This window comes from Harpegnathos saltator, unplaced genomic scaffold, assembly GCF_003227715.2.
Source record: "Harpegnathos saltator strain DR-91 unplaced genomic scaffold, Hsal_v8.6 scaffold225, whole genome shotgun sequence".
NCBI classification, from domain to species: domain Eukaryota; kingdom Metazoa; phylum Arthropoda; class Insecta; order Hymenoptera; family Formicidae; genus Harpegnathos; species Harpegnathos saltator.
This window is the reverse complement of record NW_020230012.1, coordinates 1,511,131-1,532,642: the sequence shown is the minus strand read 5'-3', so window position 1 is coordinate 1,532,642 and position 21,512 is coordinate 1,511,131. Positions and strand designations below refer to the sequence as shown.

Sequence of the window (21,512 nt, the reverse complement as noted above, 5' to 3'; positions counted from 1 at the left end):
GTAACAGTTTCTCATCATGAATCACTGTGAAAGTGAAATAATCGATTTACCTTTCTCAGTCTGAAACTACTTACCGCTAGTTTTATACATCTGATGGATCACATTTGTGATATATAATGTGGCATAAAATCTATACTCTTGATTACACTTTCTGCATTTCGTCATTTCTCTCTTACTCCCGCGATATAAGTAATTATCTATCTCGCTTTAAGTACAGTAAGTGTAATGAGAAGCAACACCTACATTTCCTTTGTTCCCCTCCACCAATTTTTTCTCCATCAACCACTGACAGCTATAGTATTGTTCATGAGTAAAGCCAGCGGCACACGATGCTTGTTTTCGTGCTGGATTGCTTGCTGGATGAAAATACTGCGTTCTGATTGGTACTTTCCCGAAGATGGATGGAAATGCACCAATCAGAACGCTTTTTCGGGTAGTATTTTCATCCAGCAAGCAGTCCAGCACGAAAACAAGCACCGTGTGCCGCTAGCTTTAATCTCGGGGATCGACAGCGTCAGCTGGTTGCGTTCCTTAATCGTGTATCAGTATTAATCAGTATTAAGTGAAACAATACAATAAAGGCGTTCGAATAGGTATTTCGCTTTTAAATACTCAGTACGAAGTTGAGTGAAATATAAAGTTAAATTACGTTATACACAGAATATTGAGAAATATTGAGAAATCTTTTCCATTGCAACATATCACACAAACGTCACTTGTACACACATAGTTCATATAAAGTGCAACATTATATAAATAACATGTTTCAAAAACTTTTCGGGTAGAATCATTCCTTCTCGTGATATTATTATATCGACTTGTATAGTAATAATGGTATATTGGCTACCGAGGAAACGTTTCTTAAAGAGGTATTTGCTCATATTTTATTGAGAAAAAAGTGCATGCGCACACATTTCCCCATAATATGAATTCCTTCCTTAATAAAAAATGACGTTTCTTACCCAGCAAAGAATAACGTTATCTTGAACTTTTTATACTAATACACACATCTTATCATTTTTATATTGCAGATACTAATATTTCACGATTATTTAGAAAGTGTATATTATATATGTATTAAAAGACGCAGGAAATTACTTCTTTTGAGTAAAGAGAGAGGTGATTGAAAAATTTTTAATCTATTGTGTATCATTTACAAGGTAAACTGTATCAATACATATATGCATATGATGTTTATTATAAAAAATCTGATCTATTAAATGATATATTAAAAATATTATTTTATTTTAAGTGATCCTTTTGTCTGTTTATATGTTCTCATTATATGTTATTTTCATACATATATCATTATAATAATATTGTGCTGTTTTTTTATCAAAGAACTTTATATCTAATTTTTATATATAAAAGTTAAAGAAGGAGAAAAAGATATTTTAGAATATTTTAACATATAAGTATTTTTTTGTTGAAAATATACATTAAGAGAAGAAATCAGAATAAGAATAGATCACCATTTTATACACGTCAATATTATTTTTATTTATTTTATTTGTTATGCATTTGATATACATAATGCATTTGTTTAACATAATGACAAAGATTTTTTACAACAAGTCTCTGGACTAACTTTAATCCAAGAAAGGATTTGTGACGAAAAGGTATTATAGACAACCGGTAACTACTAACAATCATGAAGTCAACTTATCTACTATTAGCAGCAGTGCCATTCGCCATCCTTGATATTTGGTACACAGGAATGTAAGTTGCTTTGTTGTAATTGTACTCCTGTGAATATTTCTGTACTAGTTTCATTTTATATTACTATGCATCACAATGTATGGCTTGCAAGCTTCTTTTCAGAATAAATAATACAAAAAATCAGTATTTTTTGTTTTGTTGAATAAGACTCGTGTAAATATCTTCTATAAATTTTTTAATGCATTTGTAAATTCACATATCCTACAGTTTTTTTTTTCATGAATCATTAAATTTATAATAAAAAGTTTATGCAGACCATGGCATAATGATGTAACTAGAACAATACATCATTAAAAAGAAATATTTCATTAATAGTCAATATTTTATCCACAATTTACAAAAATAAGCTTCATATGTTTTATAATAACCTGCTACTTGTCGCAATGTAAAAAATGATCTCAATTTAAAAGAAAAAATATATTCTCTGCTTTAAGACAAGGGGGAACGTTAATTATCTCGACGAGTTTAATTATTCCGACGCTAAACATATGCGGAAAAGACCTGCACGAGTCATGTTTTGTTTATTCATGAATATACTTAATAATCACGTATTTCTCAACCGAAAGCTTTATTATGTTAAATTATGCTGACGATAATTACTGATTAAAAAGTAGTGGCAACTGGACTTTAGAATTGACGTGATTATTAATATCTGATTTTAAAATAAAATGAATGGCGCGAGGCACTACGGTGCCTCTTGATAAAAGTGAAACCATGGAATAGACTCGACGTGTAATAGAAATGTGCTATCATCATATTGCGACACTAATCGAGATAAGGAAATAATTCAGTTTATAAAACGCTGTATTCAAGAAATACTTCATTTGTAAATGACTTATACAAATTATGAATTAGATAAGCAGCTGTTTAATATGAAAAAATATAAATAAATGAAATTTATTATTTTTTGTTTCTCGTAATTTTGTTAAATTTACGATTTAGACAGATTTATATGTCAGTAGTTTTATGTGAGTAAAGTAGATAGAAGATAAAGGTAATCATATATAAAGTAAAGTGTAAATGAGTGAGAGCTAAAAAATATGAAACCGTAACATACAAACTCCATTTGGCAAAAATAAACATAAGTGCTTATATTTAATGAAAGAATATAGTACTTTTTTATGCTTTGTTTGTGAAAAACATGTTGATGACAAATATGTTATAAATATGAAGATATGTTAAACTTACGTTGAGTGTGTCTATGTTATTTCAATAATGTGCAGCATATAAGTTTCCGCTATGAACATAATAAGGTATAATATCATATGACATATAATTTGTTTTGCATACAGTTTATATATGTATACATATATATAATTATATATTATATAATTATATATATATATATATATAGCCATTTTTTAATATATGAGTTTATTTAACATTTACTTTATGTAGTTGAGTTTTCTACTTATATTTATAAGATAAAATTTCTTTTCGATATATGTATATATATCCGTGTGTAGTATATATGTTTAATAATAAAAAAAAGTCTGTTTTGCATGCATTAATTTTTTAATTAATTGTATACAATTCTTATATTTCTTTAGTATTCTTTAGTATTTTGTTATAGCTTGAGACTTTTCTTTTATGAACTGCAATTAATTTTAACCACATTGTTGCTTTATTTCTTCAGCTTATGTATTTTAAAATTGTTTTAGTACACACATGTTAGTCTTATGATTATAATTTTATGAGTAATTCTACTAAAATTAATAGTTAGATAAAAGCTTTTGTCAAATTAACAATTATAATTATATATGTCTGTATAAATATATTACAGATGTTTAATTTGGACCATGAAGATATCTGCAGTAACATACCTCATCTTAGTTGGACTTCTACCTATAATATTTCATTATTCCTATACTATCCAAAAGAAAATATTATTTTTAAATTTTGGTAAGTAATTTAGCTTTTTACATCTAACAGAAAATGATAAACGGTATCACAAATTTATATTAATTGTTAATGTTCTCTATTTCAGTACAATGGCCACTTAAAACAGACTTTTCTGATCCAGGATCAGTAGGATTAGAAGGTGCTAGAAATTTTTATTTACATACTGATCAACAAGTAAAAATAGGCATATGGTGAGTGATTGTAAAAATCTGCTGTAGAACTGTAGAACTTTTTAAATAACAACATTTAATAACAAAATTATATTTTTTATTGTTATATTAGAATATATATTACTAAATATAAAGTGTTATTAAATAAATAAAAATATATAGTGATTAATAATATAGCTAATAGTAAATTAGTAACACATAATAATATAAAGTAATTCATATTCGCAGGCAAATATTACCACGATCTTTATTAAATAATTCCATCCCTGCAACAGACGAAGCTTATGAAAAACTCCTGAGTAATGCCAAGTATCCCGTGTTTCTGTACATGCATGGAAACAGTGGTAATAGAGCAAGTTCACATCGCGTTGAGCTTTATAAACTTTTCCAAGACTTGGATTATCATGTTATATGTTTTGATTATAGAAGTAAGGGTCCAAAAGCCTTTTATTATATTGTACGTTTTTTTTAAATACATTTTAATTGAACTTTTTTGACTATAATTTAGGTTACGGAGATAGTGATGTAGTTGAACTGTCTGAGTTGGGTGTAGTTACAGATAGTAAATATGTTCTTGAGTGGGTATTGAAAAAAGTAAATAGTACAGTGCCAGTTTTCGTTTGGGGTCATTCTTTAGGCACTGGGTGAGTTACTTTATGAAAAAAATAAAAATCTTTGTTAAGTAATAACAATTTATTATATTTACGTAAATTTGGTTTCTTTCAGAGTCTCTACACACGTATTAGCACTGCTAGCAGCTGAGAATATACAACCAACAGGATTATTTCTAGAAGCACCATTTAATAACATAGCTGACGAATTAACAGAACATCCATTTGCACAGGTATTTTTACGGAGGGGAGGATATTTTTTCTATAACGCATAACTTGATTTAATCAACATATGATCGATATATAAAAACTACATTGTTCAATATAAAAATGTTTATTTCATATTTATATATTTTATATATTAGCTATTCAAACATTTACCATGGTTCCATTGGGTGATTGTTGAACCTTTTTATAACAATAATCTGCGATTTGAGTCTGACAAACATATCAGCAAGATTGAATGTCCTATTATGATATTGCATGCTGAAGATGATGGAATAATTCCATTTTTTCTGGCAGAGAAGGTATGACTACGATCTATTATTTACAGCTTTAAGATTATCTTGAGAATCGTTCAAACAAATAATCAACACTCGTGTATTATGTGTTCAGCTCTATCATGCAGCAATTAATAGTTTTGGAAATAATACAGATCGAATCCAAATGATCAAAATAGATTCATCTTACGGACTTGGACATAAATATATTTGTAGGTACAAGGAATTGCCTGATATAATTAAGTAAGTTATTAATATATTATTACAATATAAATGCAATAAATTAATTTTATTATATAGTATAAAAACTTTATATTTAAATTAATATTGAAAAGGTTAACGTTATTATGCGTTTATTATAATATTTATTTTATTCTAGGACATTTGTTGCTAAAACATATAAAAATCTAACTGAATAGTCTGACTAGAAAGAGTTACAAAAACTCAAATTTATATTGTCACAAGAATATCCAGGCTTAATCAGCAACATTTAATTTACATGTAAAAGAGATACATATATTTCTTAAAGATTAAGTAAGATTATGTTACTGAAATTAAAAGAATAGTACATAGTGAAAACATTTTTGTAAACTTATATAAATATTATCTGTTTTTACCATGTAAAATTTCTCATAAATATTTCACATTATTTTTATTAGGATGTATATTTAATGTCATAATGCTGTCAATTGTGTCCAATGAAGAATCTGTGTCTGAATATTTATGCACCGATTTATGATTATGTGTAAAATTTATTTAAATGTATTTTTATATGTGTGATAGTATCATAAAATTGGTATTTTGTATAAGTGGTGCACTCTTCTATAGCAGGAAGAAAAATACCTAAAAATATTGTAACTAATGTTTCTTGTGAAATAAGTGGAAGTCATGTGATAGAAAAGCCAACACTGTGATAACTATTTCAATGTCATGAATTATATTATATTTATTAATTTTATATAATTAGCTCGAAAGACACAGTAACTCATATTAAATAGTTTTTCTGAAGCCACATGGTACTACCACTTTATCTTATGTTGTAAAGTAATGCTCTTTATTGATGTATGATTTTAAGTGTAACAAGAAGTAAATTGCTGATGCCTATATTGTTGTCACATTGGTATTTTGAATGTCACTCATACATATATGTAAAATAAATTTGCAAAATGCAGTATATATATACATATATGTTATTTACCACTTGAGAAGGTTTTTAATAGATATATTAAACACAAAGATACCTTTATTTTGCAATAATATTCATTTATCTAAATTGTTTCTCTTAGAACATTTATTCTGAAACATGATAAAACAGATTTTATTTATTTATTGTTTTAATTATCTAAAAAATGATTTTATTAGTGAATGAAAAATTAGCAAGATTCAACTATTTTCTGCAAAAATAATAGTAATAAAGCAGGTTAGAAAACATTTTACAATTTAAAGTCTTTGATTTTAAGATATATTGTATATATAGTTTATTTATTTTTTATGGTACCATATCAATGTAAATTAATATTTGCTAGAGGTCAAAACTTTTACTGAAATTTTTGGGAATGTAGCGTGTAAATAAAAGTAATTATTACAGTTTAGGGGCTTTACCTCCAATGTTGATAAATGTATATTCAATACGCATAGATGCATTTTTGAATGAAATAAAAGAATTTGGCATAAAAAAGATTGCTCTGCTCTGCAAAGTGAGATATTGGTTGTTAAAGTTGTTGCTACCTAAGTTATGAAACTTGTTATACCAATAATATGTAGCAATATGAACAAGCTACATGCACGTGCAAAAAGTGTGTAAATTCAAAATATACATATATATGTATATATTTATATTGAATTATTGGTGTAATTATATATAATAAAGAACGCCATGCCGATGACCTTGAGCTTCATGTATGTTGTCAAAGGCATTTCCCCGAGTAACTTGCAAAAGGTTTCAATCGGCGGTCATTGTTCATTAAAAAGTTCTTAACAAAAGAAGTTTCATAAATAGAAGTTTATTTTTCTGACACAGTGGCTACGTTTAGCGGAGAAAGCTGCTTTGTAATTGTTGTAAAATTCGTGAATCTGATTCGTGTATGCTGTTGGATTCAGCCAAATTTAAGAATATACGCCAATTAAATTCACGAATTTTACGAAGTTGCGAAGCAGCTTCTTCTGTTAAACATAACCAATGTACATTAAAAAATGTTAAACAGTATACATAAGCGGGGAAGGGCTTCGCCCCTCCTTCTGTACCTTTTCTCTGAAAAAACCTAAAGCCGTTTGCACACAGGACGCAGCAAGTTTGCCGCGCGGCGGAAGTTGGCTGGAGAATATTGTGGTACCATTCAGTATTTTATTTGCTCGGAAATAGTATTTACAAGACATGTGGCATGTGCGACGTTGATTGGCTACTGCGATATATTTTCTAATCACCTTCGGTTTTCTAATCACCATGCTGCACACCAGCCGCGTGCTGCGTCTTGTGTGCAAACGTATCTGAATTAGTTTAAGGCCTACCTTGTATATAACCAACATCAAAATTACTGAAACCGATTTCAGACCAACAGGCCCCTTATACAGTTACTAATGCTCGTTTCTACCAATCTTGATCAACCAGCTGATTATTTAACCATTGATAATTGACCAATCGCATCTGTCGTTAATTTATCGTTAATCAGTTGACAAGTACGATTGGTCAATGCCGATAGAATAATCAGCCGGTTATATAGGCTGCGTTCCAATATTCACTGCCAGCACTGATAATCTATAGTATACGTGACACAAATTACTATATATTTTCAGTGTCGGCAGTGAATATCGGAATATCGGAAACGCGGCCATTAACTACAGTTGATAGGAACAGGCATAAATCAGTTAATTAAACTGAAACTTGGTAAGAATCGGTGATTAATTTAAGCGGCAAATCTGTTAACATAAAAAACAAGATAACTTTTTACAGTTTACACACCTACATCATCAATAAAGTGTAGTGTAAGTAAAGATTATCACCCTGATAGCACATGTTCTCCTGGGGACGTGCTGAGGATGAAGAAACATCCCCAGGACGTCCTCAAGACGTACTCTGGACGTTCTCTGGACATCTGTGCTATTAGGGCAGTTGTGGACAAATCCCAATATACGAAAAACAAGGATAATTGAAGAACAATCACCATGTTATCGACCATGTTTGTTCAAATATTTGAACATTCTAAGCGTAAAATAAAATATTAATTTAACAACTCAAACTAAATTAACTCAGTCATATATATATATATTATATACACAGTCCTACGACCAAGTATATTATACATATTCGTAAAACCGTATTTCAGTTGTTATCTGCGTTGGCTTGACGCAAGGATCACCAAGACAAGAGGTAATTAGACAGCACAGTCCTTCGTATACGCGCAAAAATCCGGCAAGTCCGGCGATCTTGAATCTAACGTCGATATCGGTAACCAGCACGGAGCGAGAGAAGCTGCAAAGACTCCCCCGAGTCCGCCGACGAGCGGGTCAAGCCGCAAGCGGACCTATATTCTTACATGCGGACAATTGCGCGCGCAACGTCGCGCAGCAGACGATGGCTCGTCTTCGGTCGCTCGTGCGCGCGACGGGTGTTGAAAGCATGGCAAGTGGCGGCGGACATGCGTCTCGGTCGTCGCGCGATCCTTCGTAACTGTGTCCGTACTATCGCGGTCACTCGGAGCCCCCCGTGTCCCGCTCGTCGCTGAGTGCTCGCGAGGGGGCCGTCGACATCCGACGAGTACCTCGCCGAGCGAGCGAGCGAGTGAGCGTGTACAAATATCGACCGTCGTGATCATCGGGGCGTCTGCGTTTGTTCCTCGCCGGCCGTTACTCCAGCGACAGCTGAACGTGAGTATCATCACCAGCAACAGTACGACTGCTCTCGTGGCCGTTTCTTCGCGCGAACTTGCTCGTGCGGACCAAGTCTCGCCGCACCCTCGTCGATTCGACGACGCTCGGCACTCCCGCGCTACGGTGAATCCGCGTTCATGGCACGCGCGCAACTTCGCGTGTTCCTACCGCGAGTGACATAACGACCGCTGCTGTGCCTCCGTATAGCACGTGGTCCGACCGGCGCAGCTTGCTCGCCGTTAGTTCGGCCTTCCGGACACTAGGTGGCTACTGCGTTCTATCTTGTACAGTGGTAGTATTATCGAATAATTAGAAATTTTGTGTTAAAAGTACATTACGATTGAGTTTGGATCAATGCCCGAGGTGGCTGTGATTGAGGGTTCATTGTTACGTTCAGTGGTGAGGACTCTTAAGGGATTGAAATCGTAAGTAACGGAGGTGCGTCGCTCCGGTGTTTCTCGATAGTACTTGTGAAGAGGATAGTTCGTATATAAGGACGAGTCGTAGCACTCACTATCGGGTAGTCCGATGCTTCCCGGGAAAAAACCTAACGCATTATGCGGCCTATTTACAGACCACATCATGTCTAGTGCTTCACGTACCGCCAAAACCGCGAGTATCGAATCGATTATTCCTGTTAAAACTTACTGAGGAAGTGACGGTGACTATCTCTTTTGCCAAAATTTGCTTTTTTGCAAAGATGTAATTATTTTTATAAAAACCATTCTGTTTTATTAATTCTTTACTTGCGAAAGGTGTATACACTTTAGTTTGAACTTTCGTTTAGTATATTCATTTCTTATTAAACCGAACGAACGAAACGAAATATATATTGCCGAATACGCCATCGTGTGTATAGCAACGAACAAAATCACGAAATGTGTGTTGTGCTGTTTTATTATTTTTAATAACACAATAAACAAATTATTTGTAAAGAACGTATAAAGCAAATGATTTTTGTATGAAAAATGTTGCAGCTAAAAAATTCATATATATATATATGTGGGTGTGTGTGTATGTGTGTGTGTACGTGTGTAAATTTCGATTGATTTAAATTGTTTAACAAAAATTTATCTGTTTGAAATTTTTATTAAATGTTTTAGTATAATATAGAGCAACAGATTTCTCGAAGTGATTGTGGTAGCACGAGAAGCTTGATATACGATCTACCATAAGATGGTAGATTTATTAACGGAGAGTTGTATTTTGATCCTCATTGAATGATGTATGGTTGAGTAATACATTATTTATAAAACGATCGTAACGCGAGGGGCAAAGTGCAATCGCTTAGCAACAAATGCGCGTTTCGAAAGTCACAAATGATATTTCTTTAGAAAAATCATAAAGAAAACTATACAAACTTAAAAAAGACTCTAAAAACTTAAAAAATAAAATTTTTTTTTTCTATACAAACTTAATTCTCTAACCGTACAATTTGAATTAATTCATGTATACTCAACGTTTCTTTGAGCTTTGCATGTGGATATGTTTGAAAATTATTCCGTAGCAATAATCGCATATGTATAGCAGATGATTATTTTTAAATTTAAACCAGTGGGAAGAATGAATATATTTTATTTTTTACCTATATGTTATACTTTGAAGCTTCAAATTATGTCTGTCACATACACACACACACACACACACACACACACACACATATATATAGATTCATGTAATCAATTTATAAAATTTTCTTAATGTTATTGCTTTTTTTCTTGAACAATTTTCCTACTAATAACTGTATTATTTCGTGCTGAAAGAATGCAGGAAAGAGAAATACAATTTCAGCGTTTCAATCGAAGCCTTTATTGTCGTCCCGGCACATCCGGCGAGATGTGTGATTTCGGTTTCCGAGAAAATATATCGTATCCAAATACGCTTATCGTCGGACACCCGATATATATATTACGTTAGTCATGAATAATCGCTATCGGTGAGCTTCTTTGCTGGTATCTGCCAGTGACGTTGGCATATCATGACAGACGTACCTCGTTAATCTCAAAGTCCAAATTTCAACAGATCTGGAATTGACAAAGGTCGCTTAAAAGAATAACGAGTTTTACAATGTTGTCGTCTAAGATCGTCGGACTGTCGGCCATGGGTTTCATTGCCAAACTGAAAATTTGAATTTCGTGTGGTGGCCAAAGTTACTTTTCCTTTTATTTATTTTTAGCCATTTTTTTGCACGATTGAACTGGCATTGAACTGAGTCTTTTCGAGGGTCCTGGTTTTTCACTCATAATAAAAAACAATCGCGTGAACGGCCGTTTGGTGAGGAGCCGCAACATGCGATATCGCGTGAACGGCAATGAATGTATTAAGCGTATGCAAAGTACATGAAGAATATCGGATCAGTGTATAATTCAGACCGACGATACGCTAGTCACGTTGCGCACTGCATAGCCGAAGGTCTCCGTTTGTTTACTAATAATGCAACTCTACGCGTGAAACTTATACCGAAATACTTTGCATTTTGCAAACCGTGCGAAATTCGTTCAATACGAACTGACTCGTTGCGGAGAAACGAACACTTCAACCTCGGCGAATGTTAGAGCGCGTTCAGCATTCGACAGAATAGTTCATCTTCCGGAAAGTTACCAACGAAGAGAAAACCCGTCGGGAAAGAGAAGCGTCGCGACCTTCTCTTCGGCTGACTACGCGCGGCATTGTATTTTTGTAACTGAAACTACTCGGTCGGCGGGTCATTTTCTCCCGAGTCACGTAGCGTAGACATCGGCGTATCATTGTGTCGTTAAATAGAGAACGAGAACGCTGACATGAACAACAGGTTTCGGGGATAAGATGACAAAAGTCGACATCGTCGATGGCTAATTCGGTGTCGATCACGATACGAGATCGGTCGCGCGCGAATACACGCAACAAGTACGCGGGAAAAAGAAACGTCTCGCCGAGAGACGAGCGAGGGGGGAGCGATGACGAAGTCGGCGGACAGACAGAGAGAGAGAGAGAGAGAGAGCAGACAGGTCGGCCCGGCGGTTCTCTCTCGCATTCCCTCGAGCGAGCGTGCGTGGCGCGCTCACGTCGAATATTCGATTAGCGCGGTGCCGCCGGCAGTTCGTGATAATTTCGTTGTTCCCTCAGGATTTTAGAGCGACGCGTCAGCAGCACCGGCTGTGCCGAAGAGAGGAGGAGGGACAAGCGGCGACAAGCGGCAGCTAGCTGGACGATCGTCCAAGGAGACAAGCGAGCGGTAAAAAGAGGAAAAAAGACGCGGCGAGATCGACACCTGCGAACGGCAGCGCAGCGGCACGTCGCGGTCGGCACGCGTCGTGTCGATCCATGGAGCAGGAGGATCCGAATGGAAATGCGACGACGAGGCAGGACGCGAACAAAAATGCCACGGAGGAGGTCGCGCACAAGCGGGACGCCCAAGCGGAAGAAGACTCCCTGGGAAGTCCGCGTGTGCCGTTAGAGATGGAACAGTCGGAGACCGGTCGGAGAACCAGTATTTTCAAGTATTACTCCTACAAGAATGCAGGTGAGAAAAAGAGAGGGGGAGTGTGGCCGTTCTCAGATTGCGGTGCATTTCGTGCTGAATCGACACACCGACACGGGTGCTGGTGCCGCGTGTGAAATTCTATCGCGTCGCTTTTTCGGAAACACCGATTGAGTCCGGGCGAGACGGAATAATCGCACTGTGTGTTCGTCATCACGTGGAAAGTCATCTCATCTCTTCGGTAAATCCGTCAAATCTGATGTGCAGCAGTGTCTGATCTGTTCGGGTTCAGGTTGAGACTCCCACCTGTCTCCGCCGCGTGGTACGACTCTATGTATACGCGAGTCAAATATTAAATAAGATATAGCGGTGAAGACGCGACAGGTGCGGGGGAGGGAAGAAAGGAAGAAGCTAGAGGACAAAAGTTTGTGCAATATTCTCGACGAAGAGACAACAAATAAGAATATAAGTATCAGCATCTGAGCGTCCTCGCATAAAAGTCACGTCGAGGATCAGCGGCGATATTGCGCATGTCAGGCGGCAACGGACTTGCGTGTCATCGTGAAATGCACCTGATGACATCGTTCACTTGGCGAGCGACTCTTGTTGTTTGAGACGATGTCAGCCGATTATGTATACACCACGTATTAGCGCATATAAGTTGAAGAGAAGTCTGTATCCAAAATTTGCACGAGACCATATTTTCGAAAGACAGAGATCATGTTACCAGGAAACTGGCTGGCGGAGACATGAGGAGTGGCGATCTCTTCAAGCTAGAATAGAAAGTCGACGACGACGACGTCGAAGTGACGAGACAATGACGAGAAAAATTCAGTCAATTCGATAATTCTGATAGTAAATTCGCACTTGGACTTACTGCTGCACTAAGAAAACCGGGGTATTGTTTGTAGTAACTGTAGTAATCAACAAAACACAAGCTGTACACACAAGTTTTTAAAGGGGGCGAACAAATGCAATTTTTGTAAGAAGAAACTTGATATTTTTGTTCTGCATTAATCGATAGTTTTCGCGTAAAGTTAGATTTATAATTATATTTCACATATATAAATTTGCAAATTTCCATGCAAACCGAAGTTCACTCCTCGATCCTAACCAGATTTAAACTAACCTAACCTAACCTAACCTAACCTAACGAAACTAATTATAGGTTAGAAAATGTATGTTTCGAAGTAGTGATAAGAAACTACAGTGGCTGCATTCCGAAATTCACTGTCAGTACTGAAAATACATAGTTTGTGTCACATATACGTATTATAGAATTTCAGTGCTGGCAGTGAATATAGGAACGCAGCCAGTATACATTACGGTCTTTTTTACTGTAGTCTTTTATTTCACGGTTTATTATAGTAAATTATAGCATTTATATGGTAAATTAGAATAATTACGGTAATATTTTATTCGTTTAAAATGCCCATTTTTTAACTTATGATTATTTTCGTTATGTTTGGTTGAATCAAATTTGGTCAGGATGAAGGGCTGAATTTCGGTTTCCATGAAAATTCATTTATATATATATTTATTATATATATATATAAAGTATAATTATAAATTTGGCTTTGCATAAACAAAGACCGGTTGAGAACAAATATATTCGAGTCTTTTTTTATAAAAATCTTCAAAATTTCTGTATATAGGTTTAGATGTATGTAGGTTTTTATAGTTTGTTTTGTTACCTATTAAAAAAAAGTTTACGGTTCTTAGTGCAGTTGTATTCCCTTATCGCTTATCGCTTCAACTAACGGTTATAATAATAATAATTATTATTACTATCGTATTATAATTGTCCCACTTTTCTGCCCCATGCAAGCATTCCACGTATATTTTATGATACCATTGGATAAGTGGCATAACATATTTTTAATATGTTTGTTGTAAAAAGTATACGTATTTATCACCCCACACTTTGTAGTAAAATATCAGCTTGTAATATCGCTGTTTATCCTCCTGCCTAGACAACACGTGGTATATTACCGCATTTTCATGGCATCAGATTGCTTCTTTTATAAGCTGTTTCTTTGTCAAGCCGCTGCTTGTATGAAGACGCATCTCTACGTGTTTATGCTATTATCTCTAATTCAGTCTCTATGCAGACGATATGCCGGATATGTCTATCCGGGGTTAATCGTAGAAACCGGCGGTTTTTAAGATGATTCTAGAAACTGGAGTCGCTCCGTCTGCACGCCGGCTAACTTGATGACGTGGAAACGAACGTCGCGCATACTCGGAATTCTCCAACGACGCATGTTCGTAACACAAGATTTCTCCCAAAAACTGCTTTATATTATATATATATATATATATCGGTGTTCGAAGTCGATGATCAACGATTACGAAGGCCAAATAGCGGCGATATCTTGCGTCGTGACGTGACATTATTCCTCGTCATTTCTCTGGAAATGTAGCGGAAACTCGACTTCCGCGAAAAGTATTACATAAATGGCGACAAGCACGGCGAAGAAGGAGAAGAGCATAGGAAAGTTTCCGATCGGCTTGTGAATGATAGTCGCGCGATATATCGCGACTATTACATTATATTTCTCGAGATAGACGCGAGATATCGCGTTATCCGTTTAATCGTAACCGCTGACTAATGATCTTCGCCGATACGATCGAGGGAGAAATAAGCGCGGTGTGTGTTGATCAACCGGTCGAGATAATGCGCTTCCGCAAATCCGAAGATTCCAAGACGAAGTCTGTGCATTTCTTCTTACTTTATTTCCAAGATTAAAAGCAACTGTTTTTTTTTTTTTTTTATCGATTCCATCACGCTTCGATGCGCGACGATGCAAAATGCTGCAAGTTAAACGCGCACGCAAAGGCGCCGAAAAATCTCCGGCTCGAGGGAACAGTGTCGTTTACGTGATACGAAATTATCAACGGCGACGAACTATCACAAGGGGCGACGATATTAACACACATCTCAGCCTGAACACGAAATTGGCGATAACGTGATGTATACCACGTATGTTACGTTATCGCGAGTTTATTCGGTTATTTCATAAATGCGTAGTGTCGCGACGTGTCGGGAGGAGGAGGAAGAGGAGGAGAATGAAAAAGAGCAGGGGGAGGGGATGGTGAGCCCCCCCGAGGAACGAATGGGGTTCTTGGCATGTTCGGCGTAAACCGCTTTAAGATAGCTGGCACGATGGTTGCGATTCGTGCACAGCTGAGAGATTTGCCGAATTCGTCGGGATTGTGAAAACACGGACACAAGAACGACGAGTGTGCGGCACACGTGTGATACGCGAGAAGAACGCCTCTCTCTCTCTCTCTCTCTCTCTCTCTCTTTCTTTCTCTCTCTCTCTCTCTCTCTCTTTCTTTCTCTCTCTCTCTCTCTCTCTCTCTCTCCCTCTCCCTCTCTCTTTCTGTCCTTCTTTTTTTTATTTTCGTAGATGGGACTAAAACATCAAAGCTTAGCTCCGAGGCTCGAGCGAGCTCGGCGAGGAAAAGTCTACTCGCGACCTCGACCCGACAGAACACGCTGAATTCAGTTTAAAACACGGTATCGAACTCGCGATCCGACATGCATACCGCACGTCTGCCTATTTGAATTATTCAGTATTTTAACCTATTCTACGATGCGACACCGTGCAGCGTACGATACAGAGATTTTTTTCGATCCTCTCTCTTTCTTTCTCTCTGTCCACTTCTCGGTGTGTCGGAGTCTCTTCTTGAGATCTCGGCACAAAGCTGTTCTGTCGCATGCGCGCGAAAGCATCGTTTATCCCGCCGGATTGGATATTAAATGACACTGTGGTGTGCACTCTTCTTTGCAGACACCATGTCGAGCACGGTGAAGAAAACGGGCCCCTCGGTTGGCGTCATCGACGTTGGCACGCGGACTGTTCGCTTTGTGGTAAGATTATCTCGAGCCGGTTGTCCGGATGTCGTTATCGCGGAGGTAGCAATCACAATTTTTCGCGTTTCGAAATGTTTACCAAATTTCGCCGAGATGTTTGCCGTAATTTCGCGATTATCAGCGCGATAAGCGATCGAAAACGGAAAGGCGACTTTTAATGGTCTGTATAATTGGCCGGCAACTTGCCGAATTGGTTGAGCGCTCGGCTGCGGCTCAATTCACGTTTATACGCGGCAATAAACATAGATTACAACTAGGACTACAATCGAGAACAGTAAATAACGATAAACTCTCGGGATTTCCTTGAGATGTGCATTTTTGTAGACTCCAGCTGCAGATACGATTAAAGAATACGAGCGCGTTACTATAGTTGCGCTTCTTCGATTAGAGAATTGAAGATAACGGGTGATCATTTATTTCCCTTGCTGTAAGAAGCGAGAAATGAGCCGCGTTCCGAAAGTCAGAAGAGCCTCTTACAACTCGTCGTTAACGATCGTTATTTCAAGTGGGCAATTGTATTTGCAGGTGTTCAATGCGAAGCACGTTGCGGAGATCGCGTCTCATCAGATCGACATTGAGCAAATCAATCCTAAGGAGGGATGGATGGAGCAGGACCCGAAGGAGATCCTTTTCGCGGTGAAAACCTGCGTCAAGGAGGTAATTCGCAAATTCGACGTGCTTGGGATGAAGATCGACGAGATCGTTACAGTGGGTATTACGAATCAAAGAGAAACTACAATAGCATGGGACGCGAGTACGGGGGATCCACTTTACAATGCCATAGGTAGGTCGAGTTCTATCTCGGTATAGACGGACGTCGCATCGCGCATTCATTCGTCGGAGAGAAAATTAATTTTATCGTAACAAGAAACTAGCCACTCCTCGCCAGAAGCGAGCGCAAATACTTTTCAGCCGTAATATTTCGAGGCTGAGAATATCCCGAGGCTGCTTGAGAATAAAGTAGAATTATATTAATTAGCGGTGTATATATTAATTGGTAGATTCGTGCGTATTCGGGTCACGCGCGCAAGTCCTCGACTGCAGGTTACAGTCCTGAACCTGTTGATTTCAGTGTGGTCCGACATCAGAACCGACTCGATGGTGGACCAAATCATAGCCAAGTTCCCGGACAAGAGCAAGAATCACCTGAAACCCCTCTGCGGTCTGCCTGTGAGCCCGTACTTCTCGGCTTTAAAGATTCGTTGGCTGAAGGAACACGTACCGGCAGTGAAAAAGGCAATTCGCGAGAAGCGATGTAAAGTGGGGACCGTGGATACGTGGATTGTTTGGGTGAGCGACAGAAACACATCGCAGAGCGACACCACGCAGAGGGAGGACTTGATACCGACAACCTTGTACCGCATCGCAGGCTTGGCGTATCGCGATAGGGATTAAGCGTGTCGCTTGATTAGGCTGTTGCTCAATTAGCGCGTTAATTAGTATCTCCTAAGTAACGATCGCTAATTGCCCGATTAACTCCTCGCATTTTGAATGTGTTCGTCATAATCTGAGCGCGAGTAAGCGCGCGCGTGTAGCATCGCGAGTAAATAGGCCTGCCATGTATCACAAGTGGAAGTTACCATTTGATACTTGAGTTAACATTCGAGTTGCGAAATCAGTGTAAACATTCCGGTTATCGGTTTATCCCCCGATGCGCGATATACGTAGCGATAGGAGGAAAACCCTTGCGTGTCTTGCGATAACTAGAGCAGGCGACGGAAAATTGTAATCGAGAAATCATTGCAGAATTTGACGGGAGGCAAGGACGGCGGACTATACATCACCGATGTAACGAATGCGTCGAGGACAATGTTAATGAACATAGAAACTCTCTCTTGGGATCCCACATTATGCAGATATTTCGACATTCCTATGCAAATGTTGCCGGAGATCAGAAGCAGCTCTGAGATATACGGCAAAGTCTCCACCGGTCCGTTGGCCGACATTCCTATATCCGGTGTACGTAAAAGTCCGTTATTTCAACAGCGATAAAAAGGAGGAGGATGGAGGATGAAGTAACGCGCTCTTCCATCGCATCTTTTTTCTCTTTTAGATTTTAGGAAATCAACAATCGGCCTTGGTCGGGCAAAATTGTTTGAAGAAGGGGCAAGCGAAGAATACGTACAGGAGTGGTTGCTTCTTGCTCTGTAACACCGGCCATACCGTAAGCGCAATTTTTATACGTACCATTCTTATACGAACGTAATGTAAGAAATAACATTTTATTGCAGCAGCATATCTTTTTTTTTATTTTGGTAATATCTTTGGTAACTTTTTTTTTTCTTCTCAGAGGGTATACTCTTCTCACGGATTAGTCACGACTGTGGCCTATCAGTTAGGACCGAATAGCCCAGCTGTTTATGCCTTGGAAGGTTCGGTCGCGGTTGCGGGCGCTGCTATCAAGTGGTTACGGGACAATATGAAGCTCATAAAAGACGTTCACGAAAGTGAACATCTGGCGCAAAGCGTTTTCAGTACCGGGGATGTTTACTTCGTGCCAGCTTTCACGGGATTATACGCGCCTTACTGGAGGAAGGATGCGAGGGGGTTAGTGACTTTGTAACAACATAATTCGCAATAGAATAATCATTGCTTGATATCCAAATAACTAAATGAGCATTATCCTGATAAAGTATAACATTAAAAACGTCCCGTTTGACAAAAGAATTTAATAGATTAGTGATTAGTGTTATTTACTATATTATTATTCACGAAATCTTTTGCAATCTTTATTCCAGGATAATTTGTGGACTTACCGCATTCACCACGAAACAACATATTATCAGGGCGTCTCTAGAGGCAGTCTGCTTTCAGACCAGAGATATCCTTGAAGCTATGTACAAAGATTGCGGATTTCCATTAACGAAATTAAATACAGACGGGAAAATGTCGACTAATAATCTTCTTATGCAATTGCAAGCCGACTTATGTGGCACACCAGTGTGTAAGTATACTGGACATGACGATCATATCTCATATTCACAGTAGAAATTGAATCACATCTAATGCAGCAATATTTCATATTGGTCTTTGCTACGTCTCTGGAAATTGTTAATTGTACCTTTGTTTAAACAAACACGCAGTTAGGTCAACTATGCCCGACATTACGGCGTTGGGTGTAGCAATGGCCGCGGGACACGCCGAAGGAATAGACGTTTGGGAATTAGAAGGCGAGGATGTAGAAACAGTGCCAACTGATACTTTTCTTCCGACGACCACACCAGAAGGTATAAACGAGTACAATATTCATTTGGAAGTAAACATTTATTTAAAAAGTGACATAAGTTTCCGAAATAAAAATAATTGACAACAGTCGCGTAATCATGTGCGAGTAGCCCTACATTGGTTCAAATCGATGATGTCTCATCAGCAATCAACTTTCCAAATAAAAAGTTTAGATTTTTTACATTTGATTGTTTTATAAGTTTGAACGAATCTATCCTAATCCAATCTATTTTATATCTTGTAGAAAGAGACGCGAGGTATAAGAAATGGAAAATGGCAGTGGAAAGAAGCCTTGGTTGGGCGGCGATGAAGATGTCCGACCAAATGACAGGTAAATTTAGAAACGCCGAAAAATTGAAGCCTGAGATTCCTGATGTGCCATTGTGCAAATACGTTCGTTTATGCGTTTGTAAATAAAGTAATGTGTATATTTATAACTTGTGTGTGCATGTGTATGTACAATAGACGGAAAAGTAAATGTAGAATTAACTAGAAGTAAACTCCAAAAGGATAAGCAGAAAGGAGTTATGTTCAAAACAACTCTCTTTGGGCTGTTAACAGTTTCCATGTATCTGTTGTGTTGCTGTGTATTCTGCGTAAATGCTTGTTGGTGTGGTACTCTATCTCTCTTTGGTCTCTATAATCTCTATTTGTTATTGTTTCTATGTTTACCTTACTATATGTTTCCTCACCTTATAAATAAATATTGATTTATGTTACTTCCCTCACCTCTTAATGTAGACTAAATTGTTCGACGTTTTAATAATTTTATTATAAACATATGCGTTTGTGTTGTATGTGTACACACACACACATACAGGCGCGCGCACGCGCGCACACACACACATACACATACACACACACACTCTCTATGTATAATTAAATTTATGTAAATATCTTTAGTCGGTTACGCATGCTAGGTTTTATGGAATTCAAAAGAACCTACATATAAGTTTCATGTATATATTATATATATATATACATATAATATATTACATATTACTAATTACATCTATTGTGACAAAAATTACATCATTCTGCAATGTTGGAGAAATCAAACCCAATATTTATAAATTTAACCATATTTCTCTAAATCTATAGAATTAATATTTTGTGTATATGAAAGCATATGCTAAGTATCGCATAGCGATAGATATCGGCAGCTTCGTATTCGTCCATTACACTTTTCGTCATAACAAACGTCACTCTCATCGTCCACTAATCTTGCCATATTACCCTTTACATAATCTTATATGCAATACACACGTTTTTATCGTCTGTTTGATGTTTCAGATGAACGCTACTGCATGCTGGCGTCCATTCCTGCCAGTTGGTTTATAATGTCGAGTTTCATTCTATTACGGTTAAGTCATTACATGGCAAACCGGTGACACCAATTTCACATTATGGAAATGCAGGTGGCTCTAGATGACAGGTAGCCTTTGAATCCTGATGAATACTTAGTAAAATGTTTTACGAAAGCTTGCTCACGTACAATGAGACGAGAAGTGAATAAGTAACAAATATTACAAATTGTCCAAAGATTAAAAGGAATTGTTTCAGCTTAAACGCGTTTTACATATTTCAGCGCGTTGTATTAATGTTATATTCAGTAATCAAAGACGAACATCGTCATATATTATTGCCTATTGAATTTGCAGGTTAATAATTCAGCTATTAAAAAAAAAACATCGTATCTCGTATTGTATCCAGAAAATATCATCCAACGTTCCCAAAATGATATTAAAGATACATGTATACAAATTCAATACTTTGAACACCCTCGTCATGTGAACGAAGCTTCATTTTTTAATCATTATTTATTATAAAAGTCGCATGTAAATTTTCAGCACACATATATCATGCAACATGAAATAAATATTCTCTGTTTTATTCTCTGACTTCGCACAACACGAACCTATCCTGTCTCGTTTCTCCATTTACAACTTGGAATATCTTTTGCTTTATCGTAACCATATACGTACATGTTGGTCGTGTATAAGCGGCAAAAATTAGTTGCCAAAAATATAATCCTATTATGCAAGTTAAAGAAACCACGGTAAGATGTGATTTCCCATTTCTCACGTTTGCGATTTCTATATCGAATAATTATATTCCTCCGGCGAAATCCTCCTCAGATTCGCAGCTGATCTTAATTAATTAATTTACTAGTTAGAT

The 21,512-nt window shown here is 37.0% G+C and overlaps 2 protein-coding genes across 18 annotated transcripts; both read left to right on the top strand.

Annotated features, from left to right (window-relative positions):
• Window positions 1-481: 481 nt before the first annotated feature.
• On the top strand, window positions 482-6,006 carry LOC105191074 (monoacylglycerol lipase ABHD12). 10 transcript variants are annotated; one of them, XM_011154196.3, is made up of 11 exons: window positions 483-593; window positions 1,032-1,119; window positions 1,576-1,719; window positions 3,503-3,621; window positions 3,707-3,812; window positions 4,020-4,219; window positions 4,300-4,435; window positions 4,518-4,635; window positions 4,768-4,929; window positions 5,018-5,145; window positions 5,282-6,006. In XM_011154196.3, the coding sequence occupies exons 3-11, from the start codon at window positions 1,652-1,654 to the stop codon at window positions 5,319-5,321; spliced, it is 1,077 nt and encodes a 358-aa protein (XP_011152498.1). In that variant the 5' UTR covers window positions 483-593; window positions 1,032-1,119; window positions 1,576-1,651; the 3' UTR covers window positions 5,322-6,006. The 10 variants fall into 10 exon arrangements, with proteins under 10 accessions (XP_011152503.1, XP_011152498.1, XP_011152502.1 ...); XM_011154200.3 differs by having other exon boundaries at window positions 483-869; window positions 1,620-1,719; XM_011154195.3 differs by having other exon boundaries at window positions 483-869.
• Window positions 6,007-8,250: 2,244 nt separating this feature from the next.
• LOC105191072 (glycerol kinase) lies at window positions 8,251-21,227 on the top strand. Of its 8 annotated transcripts, XM_025298590.1 has the most exons (13): window positions 8,539-8,766; window positions 11,875-12,271; window positions 16,027-16,106; window positions 16,635-16,893; window positions 17,182-17,399; window positions 17,856-18,068; window positions 18,163-18,273; window positions 18,400-18,656; window positions 18,848-19,053; window positions 19,193-19,336; window positions 19,579-19,665; window positions 20,628-20,769; window positions 20,996-21,227. In XM_025298590.1, the coding sequence occupies exons 2-12, from the start codon at window positions 12,073-12,075 to the stop codon at window positions 20,723-20,725; spliced, it is 1,872 nt and encodes a 623-aa protein (XP_025154375.1). In that variant the 5' UTR covers window positions 8,539-8,766; window positions 11,875-12,072; the 3' UTR covers window positions 20,726-20,769; window positions 20,996-21,227. The 8 variants fall into 8 exon arrangements, with proteins under 8 accessions (XP_025154373.1, XP_025154375.1, XP_019700611.1 ...); XM_025298588.1 differs by lacking the exon at window positions 8,539-8,766 and adding an exon at window positions 8,251-8,269 and having other exon boundaries at window positions 20,628-21,227; XM_019845052.2 differs by having other exon boundaries at window positions 20,628-21,227.
• The last annotated feature ends 285 nt before the right edge of the window (window positions 21,228-21,512 follow it).